The following is a 10,140-nucleotide window of genomic DNA, read 5'->3' as shown; positions in this document are numbered from 1 at the left end:
TATGTGTTAATGAAATGGCGGACTTAAGATCTAAAAAGTTTTAATTTCATTTTTTCAAGCTAAGTCTTTTCTCAGATAAGTATGGTAAACTCTCTTTACCTTTTGCGTAAATTTAGCCACGCATGCAAAAAGCTCTAGAGGTTTTACTATACGGCACTTCTACTCTCAGCCTAAATTGGTTTCGTTTCGCTTCCATAAACTTACCCTAAAACTTATTTATTTATTGGGTATAGGAATAATTTTCCGTCCTTTCTAAGGCAAAATTACGAATTATTTAAACAACTAAACATTATGTAAAGTATGTGCCATTGGAAGCTACAACTTAACTCCATCTTTCGAGCAGCATGCCGATTCCTTTAACGAAAAAATCGAGTTCTTTTGACTTGATCCATTCATTGAGCCAGTTTGCAATGCTCTCGTAATAAGTGAACCGCTCTCCAATGACGGCTGGCTGCATTGATCGGAGCATCGGAACAGATGGTAATCCGAAGTTGCAATGTCTGGGGAATACGGCGGGTGGGGCAAGATTTCCCAATTCGGTCCCTCTAAATATTTCTGGATCGTTTTAGCAACGTGTGGCCGGGCGTTGTCATGCAGCAAAAGTTTGTCATGTCTACCGTCCCATTCCGGCCGCTTTTCTTTGAGAGCTCGATTCAAACGCATTAGCTGCAGTCGGTAATGATCGCCGGTGATGGTTTCAGATGGTTGAAGAAGTCCATAATCGATGACACTCTTCTGATACCACCAGGTGCACAACCTAACCTTTGAAGCATTAATATTTTTTTTCGCTGTCGATGGACCTGGTTCATCTTGCAGGCTCCAACTTTTTCTACGCTTAGGGTTAACATCATAGATTACTTTCTCATCGCCAGTGACGATGCGATGGAGAAAACCTTTCCTTTTCTGCCGTTCAAGAAGCAGCTCACACGTCAACAAACGTCTCTCGATATGCCTCTCCTTCAATTGATGCGGCACCCAGTTACCTGCTTTCGCGACTATTCCCATTACGTGCAAACGTTTACCTACGGTTGATCTGTCAACATCCAACTCTTTAGACAGATCATCAAGGGTTCGACATGCGTCCTCATGTAAAATAATTCTTTTAGTTGAGTATCCTCGAATTTTTTCGGTGTCCCTTCGCGATCTTTGTTACTCACGTCGAAACCTCCACTTTGGAAGCGTCGAAACCACTCTTTAATCATCATCATTCAAATCACTACAGATCGTTGTGAACCTAAGATTCCTCCATTCTTTATAAGTTGTATTTGATGGAGCGTGATGGCCGTCAATATTGATTAATTCACTTCACGTTTCAGTTGCACTTTTCTTTAGAAGGTAATAATGAAGCATGACTTCCCGCAAATGCTGTTTTTTCGGGACGAACATAGACATTTTTTGATGTCAGATAATAAAAGAACCTTTACGCTTCTAACGAATGTCAACTACGGCGATCGAGACCTCACATATACACCTTCAAATCCCCAGTGCATTATTAAGCGAACACTAAAATAGTATCAGCAACGACACCAATATTTATTGAGTTGGGGAATAAGTTCATAGCTTTTTATATTTTCTTTTGTTTCACGATTTTTTTGCTGTTTAGCAAAGGTAAGTTTTCATTCGATAGAACTCTTTCTGCTTTACAAAACTATGTTAATTCTATTTTTGAGTTACTTAACTGTTTATTGGTTTTGAGGCTTAGAACCGGAACCCAGGAGGCAAAAATCAACATTTCCAACACCTGCTCTTCTTTGCTTTTCATCGAGGGCAAAAAGCTGCCAAAGCGGCCCGGGACACTTGTGACGTACATGGAGAAGGTGTCATAGGGTAGCCTACAGCAGGGAAATGGTTTGTATAGTTGGCAACTTTGATGCCACTGACACAGTGAAGGGCTTCTGAATTCGGTAGAGAACGTCGCAAATCACTTTTGCAGGAGATCGGTCTCCAAACCAGTCGTGAATTGGCGGAAAAAATGATCGACGATCATAAATTGACTCTCAATTACCTTTATTCAATGGAATTTACCAAAAAACTGGGATCCTGGCTACCTCACGAGTTCAAAAAAAAAAAAAAAATACAAAGTAAGTCGCCTTCAAATTGTTTCGCACCATCTCGCCCGCCATCGAGCAACACGCGGTCATAAAGAACGCTTTTTGTACCGAATCCACACGGCAGATAAGAAATGGTGCCTATACATCTACATATATGAAGCAAAGTAAGGAGCTTCGGCACCATGAGATACGCAAAAGACGAGAGTCAAGCTACATTTTCATCCAAAGAAGATTCTGATATGTGTTTGGTGGGACTGGGAGGGCATGGAGCACTGGTAAATGGTCGAAAAGAATGCCACGGTCAACATGCAGCTCTACTTTGCCCAGCTACAGCGCGTGAATGAAGCTATTCGACTGAAAAGACCTAATCGATATGGTCAAACTGTACTCCTTCACGACAACGCCAGGCCCCATGTTGCACAAGTCATCAAAGCCGCACTCCAAGAGTTCGCATTGGAGGTACTTCAGCGTCCGCCGTATTCTCCGGATCTTGCACCGATCGATGACCATCCTTTCCGCTCTCTGTCAAACCATATGAAGGGCATTACCTTCGATAACAAAGAGGTCTTTAAAAACTAGCTCAACAACTTCTTTGACACCAGACCAGGCGATTTTTGGTGGACCAGCATCAACACAATTATCGTAAGGTGGGAAGAGGTTGTAAACAGCAACGGCGAATATATAAATGATTAAAAAGCGCCTGGCTTGATATTTCATTTGTTCTATAAACATTCATTTTGAAAAACGATGTTGTTGGGCAAAATTCGAGCAAAATTTAATTTCTCGAGTTAGTGCCTGAATCTATCTACTTATCGCCCCGCTAGGTGTCAATTTGGAATCAGATAGATTTTCTAAGTTAGAGTCTATGGAAGTACAGAATATTTTAAAAGCTTCTCACTTTTTAAGCACCGATGAAATATTATAGATTAAATACCTTTTTATTTTTCAATAAACTACAATTAAATTGGAGCAGTTTTCGTCAAAAAGGGAAGAATATAAACTAAAATACGCACAACTTAATTTGAGGCACTTAAATTATGTGAGTGACGCAAGGTGTTAATTTTTTTCTTTTTGCTGAAATTCAGTAACACTCCTTTGAAAGCTTGCTAATGACATTATTTTCAATATGTTTTGTGTTTATTTTCATAAGAGTTAGATATATTTCTAACATCTACTGAAAGACCTTTAGGTTTGAGATATATTGCGTCTTTGAGCATTTATTCCCCCTCCCCCTAGATTTGTAAAATCTTATGCTGTCCGTTGGAATGTTTGTCATACAAGTTTGTGGTTTTTTATTATTTTTATTTACACTTAACTTTTTCTTTTCGTTTACGTGTTGCTACAACTTTCTGGCATTCACATTAAAAACTTATCCACAAATCTTATTTTTCTGAAAAAATCCGCCATTGTTGCGACTTCAGTTCTTGAGTTTGCTTTTCTTAAAAAAATATATATTATATTGAAAAAAATAACTGAATGAAGATAATTCGGCTTCCAATAAAATTGGTAAACGCCAGCGCGGAACAACGTCGCCAACATGCCACATATGCACGCTTATTCCCGTATCTACATACATACACATGTATTTATATGTAAATTTATAAGTTCTTACATAATACGTTTCGGCGGAGAAGTCAAAATATTTGCTTCTCATACACTTCAGCAGTCGTCTGCTCCATATTAACGAATGCAGCCAACGTAGAGCGAATAGGCGTGCCCACAATGAGTTGCGTGAGTAAAAGTAGAACTACTTCCGGTCTCATACTTATAAAGTTGCAAAGTTGCATGTTTTCCATATGAAAAATTCGAAAATTGTTATAGTGACGCGGAGACAAGTTGCAACAATGGAAGTCCGCCTGCTGTTGCTACCGCCTCCGTCGCTCACGCAGCCACTTCTTAAAATGCTTGTTTGCCACTTCATGCACAAAAGCACAGGAGCACATACAACGCATTTACATACTCATGCTGGTAACTACCCTGTAGGGAAAAATACTGATTGTGAAATAGACTACTATTAGTTTCGATTGTCCGGCCATGCATCAGCAAAATACCAGTACTTACTAGCAAAAAAAAAAAAATCTAGTCCAATATCTTTCTAAAATTATTAGTTTCAATATAAAAAGTTAAAATAAAAAAAAAAAAAAAGAAACATTTCCATTCCAACGCTGCTACCACCAGCTGGTACCGCGACCAATACTCTCAAATCCGGAGCGTTTGTATCCATTCGGACGACATGCCCCAACCAACCAAACAGCTGGATCTTCATTCGCTGCGCTATGTCTATATCGCCGTTTTCATTTATCTTAATTAATCATCTGCAGAGTTCAGGATAAAGATATATTTAACCCTTACTATCCAGTAGTATCTAACGGACACGATTTTGATTTCTTGCCCTCATAAAAACAAAAGTATTAATTTTTTAAAAATTTACTTTTCATGTAATCTTTTTTTTTTTATTATTTCCCTTTTTAAATTACAATCTGTTAAATTTAAACAATAAGTAATTATTTTTAAAGTAGTATTGGAATTCTTTGTTCTCTAACCAATGCTACATAAACATTCAATTTTGCTTCAGATTATGCTACATTATATTATTTTCTAAGTGTTATAATAATAATAATTATTATTACTAATTATTACTTTTATTTTTTTTTTTATTTTATTGTTTTGTTAAATTGTGAGTTCTGTTGGAGTTAATCGTTTTAATCTTCGTTTTCCCGCTTTCTCCGATTTCAGTAGTTTGCGCATTTGTTCATTTTGATGATTTGTTAGTCGTTGTATATGCTTGATGCTGTATTTTCTAATTGTGTCATCTATTGTGTCGGTATTGAGGTCGCTGTGCATCACGTCGTTTGGTATATACCAGCCTGCTTTTGTTATTGTTCGAAGTATTTTAGATTGGGTCCTTTAAATTATTTTGGTATTGGATTTTTTTGCTGTGTCCCAGATTTCTATTCCATATTTCCAAATGGGTGAGATTATAGTTTTGTATATTATATCACTACTTTGTTGTTAAGGCTTAGTTTTGAATTTTTAGCTAACAGCCAGTACAGTTGTCTGAACTTGTTTTTGATGTCATTTCGCTTGTTTTCTATATGTCGTTTCCAATTTAGTTTTTCATCTATAGTTATGCCAAGGTACTTTGCACTAGGGTGGATTTTTATTTCATTGCTTTTTATAGTTAGTTTGTGTTTCTTAGGTTTTCTATTTGTATAAATTACTTGTACCGTTTTATCTTTGTTGACCTCTATTCCCCATTTATCGAGCCATGATACAGTGTCATTTATTGTTTGTTGAAGAATGTCAATACCTTTTTTTCTATTTTGTTTGATGCCATTAAAACCGTGTCATCCGCGAATGTGGCTATCATGCAATTTTTTGTTGTTGGGATCGGTATATCTGCTGTAAATATTAGGTACAATAGAGGGCCTAGGACATTGCCTTGGGGCACACCTGCTGTCATTTGCATCATGCTTGAGCATTCGTCTTCAAACTTTATAAAAAAATGTCGGTTTTTCAGATAACTTTTGAGAATGGTGAAGTGATTCCGTGGCAATATTTCGCTTAGCTTGTGCAGTAGTCCTTTATGCCACACCCTGTCAAAAGCTTTTGCAATATCTAGGTAGACAGCTATGCAGAACCTTTTATTATCCATATCATCTGGTATTTTGTTTATAACTCTGTGGACTTGTTGCACAGTTTAATGCTGTCGTCTAAATCCAAATTGATGGCTTGGCATTATATTTTTTTCTATTATAATTTCGTCTAATCTGGCAAAGAATATTTTTTGTCAAATACTTTTGAAAGAATGGGCAAGAGACTGATGGGGCGATATGATGTCGTTTCTGATGCATTTTTACCTGGTTTGGGGATTGCTGTTATTTGTGCAACTTTCCAGAGGCGTGGGGAGCATTGTGTCCTTAATATGCTGTTGTAATCTAATAATATATTTCTAACAAATATGGTTTAATATTTATTGACAAGTACCAAGTATCAAGTACTAACTCACCAACCAATAAGTGTCTGATAGACGCAATAAGATAATTCAACAACACTTGCGAGTTTCCCATTTGAGTAATTGGGAAATTTTGCCCAGCGTCTATCTTTAACCCACTTCCTCCTAGTTTTCTTTTCAAATTCAAATTAATTTATGGGATTCTAAAAGGGATCAGAGTAGATATATTGCTATTGCTATGCATTGCGCATGCTTGGCGTCTATCAGACGCGCAGCAAATATCAATAACGGTTAATTTTGTCATGGCTTTGTCATAAAGTGGTGATTGTATTAGATTTGTTTGAAGAAATGGCTAAAAAGCCACTAACAGAGGATGAAAATTCACGTGCACTTGATGAAAATGACAACGAAAAACTTTTGTGCGTGAGCAAGAAAGTGATGATGTTAATTGTGCTGTTGACAGTTGTTCTGAGAGTGAAAGTGACGAGGCAGAACTAGCATCAGGAAACGTTGATGACCAATTATGGTATGAGTGTGATGATGTACGACAACAAGAATACGACACAATTGAAACTTATAAAGGAAGCGTAGGAACCACTTGGAAGTCAGAACCCGACAGACAAACTCAAATGCCTGGACACAAAATAATTCACATTAGTATTATTCTTCGCGGGCAAATTATTAATGACCCGATAGGCAGTTTCAACCCTCTTTTCAACGATCATGTATTGGAACTTATTGTGAAATATACCATAGCGGAAACGTCTCGAGTGCTACAAAACCGATGGAGACATACTGATTCTTCAGATTCGATGATGAAAATTCTAGATCTCTAAGAAAGTCAAAAGATAAACCTGCCCCTGTTAGAGAGTTATGGTAGTAGGTACAAACACCAAAATCGAAAAAAATTGCATTTACCTGTAGAGAAGCTCACTCTTGATGACCAACTTCAAGGACGAATATCATTCAAACAAAACCGGTAAACCTGATAAATATGAAAAATTTGGTGGATCTGCGAAAGTACAAATAAGTTGAGCTCTAAATGGTATACCACATCTTGCAGTCTCTCGTATTGTAAGGTCACTCCCTCCCATGCTAAAATGTGTCCCTGCTCAAATTCAGCCAAAGCTTTTCCGCGCGGCATATTTTTTGTTTCCTAACCAAAACAACCACATAAAATTGAGAACGAGATAAAGCGATCAAAAGTACTTATAATACATATAATAATTTTAACATCACAACTTACATTGTGCACTTTTAAGTCAAAAGCAAGCCCTTATAAACTTACACCGTTTTAAACATGCCATCAACGAAATGAAATTGCGACATTTTTCTAGTATTGCTTTAGTAGATACAGTCATAATCATCTTGGTCTGCTATATTTTCGTATGGTGTATGTGCTTGGTAAATCTCTATCTCTTCTCTATCGCACTTCAGGTGCGTGTGACCAGAGACCTTTTGTAGTGAGTGAAGTTCTCGACAAAGGCATAGGATGACACTGCTTATTATAAATCCACTCTCCTAACCTAATGTGTAAATTGTATGCAAAAATTATTTAATTGTAGCCTTTATTTGATAGGCTTAGATATGGTAATTTTCAAATAAATGTATTCATCAGTATTTACTTTATAATCTAAATACAATAATAAGATCGAATCTGTTAATTCGCAAACAAATTGATTATTCTTTAACCCGGCGAGCGTAAGGTTGGGTGAAATTCACCCAGCCTGTAATAAACCGTTTGATATTTTCTATTCCGTACGTCAAAATAAGTTGTGCGTCTGAGTAGCTGCGCGGGGGGAGGTAGTTGTGTTTCATGCCGCAGTTGACCGCCGACTGGCGAGGTGTTTAGATGTTGTCAAAGTTGCGGCCGGGTAAGTTTCACCCACCTTACGCTTCGTGTTACAAATTCGAGTAAATACTTTTTGTTTTATATTCGTTATATTTTAGTTTTTATTTTTTTTTTTCAGCTAAATAATTAATATGTCATACGAAGAAACCCAAAGAAGATTATTGAGGGTTTTCGAAGCAGCTGATCAGGATGATTCTTGTGATGATTCTGGTAGTGACTTCGAAATTGATAATGTTGGCCAAAGAAGCTCTGAAAGTGATTCGGAACAAGAGGTAGGATTACCGAATGAGGAAGAAAACGAAGCTGAGGGATCTGAAGAACGTGAAAGCAATGATAACAGACCATATTTTACTGGAAAGAATGGTACAAAGTGGTTTAGTGTACCAGAAAGGTCTAACGTGCGTACGAGATCAGAAAACATTATAAGGGAAAGGCAGGGCGTAAAAGATATTGGCAAAAATGCAAAGACAGCTGTTGAATGTTGGAAACTCTTTCTTACTGATGAGATTTTGCAAGAAATATTGTTACATACAAATAGTCAAATAAATCTGAAGAGAACTGCTTGTGAAAATAGTCACGTAAAGAAATATATCATGGCAGACTTGTCATCGTCAGAATTAAAGGCTTTTATCGGTCTCTTGTATCTTGCAGGACAGTTCAAAGCAAATAAGCTGAATTTGAAGGATCTGTGGATAAGTGATGGATCAGGGGTTGAGATTTTTAGGACAACGATGACTTTGAAGAGATTTCAATTTATTCAAAACTGTTTACGGTTTGATGATAAGAATACTCGGAGCGAAAGAAAAGCTACTGATAATTTGGCTGCCATTCGTTCTTTTTTCGAGAAGTTCGTAGCAAATTGCCAAATTGTTTATACACCATCTGAGTATACAACTATAGATGAACAACTTCCATCGTTTCGAGGCCGTTGCAGTTTTCGCCAGTATATGCCCAATAAGCCAAACAAATATGGCTTGAAAATATATGCCTTGGTTGATGCAAAGTCGTTTTACGTCATCAATCTTGAAATTTACCCAGGAAAACAACCAACAGGCCCTTACGCTCTCAGTAACAAAGCTTATGATGTTGTGGACAGACTTGTGGCTCCAATTTCCAAAACCAATCGCAATGTCACCTTTGATAACTGGTTTACCAGTTATCCGTTGATGTTACACTTATTGAAAGAACATCGTTTGACAAGCACAGGCACTGTTCGAAAAAATAAGCCCGACATTCCAAGTCAGATGCTCCAAACGCGTAACCGAGAGATCCCCAGCACAGTGTTTGGATTTCAAAAGGATATATCTTTATTGTCCCATGTGCCAAAAAAAAACAAGGTTGTTTTGTTGATGTCAACATTACATCACGATGATAGCGTTGTTGCTGATACTAATGGCACACAAAAACCAGAAATGATTATTTTTTATAATCAGACCAAGGGAGGCGTTGATGTTGTAGATGAGCTGTGCACCAACTACGATGTTTCGCGAAATACAAAGCGCTGGCCAATGGTGATTTTCTATGCAGTTTTGAACATGGCTGGTATAAATAGCATAATAGTTTACAAGTCCAATAATAGTAGCAATTTGTCACGCCGAAATTTTCTTAGAGACCTGGGTATTGGATTGGTTTCAGAACATTTACAAAACAGAAAGGAAAATCAGCATTTACCCCGAGAGCTTCGCAAACGAATTCTGGACCAAGTGGATGAACCCTCACACTCACAACGACCTCCAAATAAAGTTCCTAAGCCTATCAGGAGATGTCAAATATGCCCTACTAAAAAAGATCGCAAGACTAAACACACTTGTTATAAATGCAATCGCTATTTATGTATGGAACATGCTGTTTTCACGTGTCAAGATTGCGCTCAAACTGAAGATGATTACGAGAACTCTGAATAACTATATAGTAAAAGTTTTGATCTCATATGTTTCCTAATTTTATAAGCTAGAAGTAAAAGCTATTCGTTTTGTTTTTTTTTAGTTTCTTTTTTTTATAAAATTATAATACTGTTACACTTTGTTTAAATGAAAGAAAATATTTTTGTTAATTTCATAAATAAAGATTTAAAAATATTTGTTTGCTTTATTTTTCCTTCCCAATCAGTTCTTGGGTTATTACATAATTGTACTAGTAAATAAAAACATATAAAAATATTATGAACACATTAAAATATCTAGCTCAATATATGGGTTTGTTACACCCAGCTTACGCTCAATGTAATAAATATTAACCTTACGCTCGCCGGGTTAACTGGTACTGCTCTAGTCAATAGAGAG

The 10,140-nt window shown here is 36.9% G+C and overlaps 1 protein-coding gene across 1 annotated transcript; it reads left to right on the top strand.

Annotated features, from left to right (window-relative positions):
* Window positions 1-7,818: 7,818 nt before the first annotated feature.
* Window positions 7,819-9,849, top strand: LOC128867313 (piggyBac transposable element-derived protein 4-like). The gene has a single exon (XM_054108427.1). It carries the CDS (start codon window positions 7,990-7,992, stop codon window positions 9,760-9,762), a length of 1,773 nt encoding a protein of 590 aa, XP_053964402.1. The 5' UTR covers window positions 7,819-7,989; the 3' UTR covers window positions 9,763-9,849.
* The last annotated feature ends 291 nt before the right edge of the window (window positions 9,850-10,140 follow it).

Source organism: Anastrepha ludens, chromosome 6 (assembly GCF_028408465.1).
Source record: "Anastrepha ludens isolate Willacy chromosome 6, idAnaLude1.1, whole genome shotgun sequence".
NCBI lineage: Eukaryota > Metazoa > Arthropoda > Insecta > Diptera > Tephritidae > Anastrepha > Anastrepha ludens.
This window is presented reverse-complemented; position numbering and strand designations above follow the sequence as displayed.

Coding starts and splice junctions, on each gene's coding strand:
- LOC128867313 (XM_054108427.1), top strand. CDS start 7,990: ATGTCATACGAAGAAACCCAAAGAAGATTATTGAGGGTTTTCGAAGCA.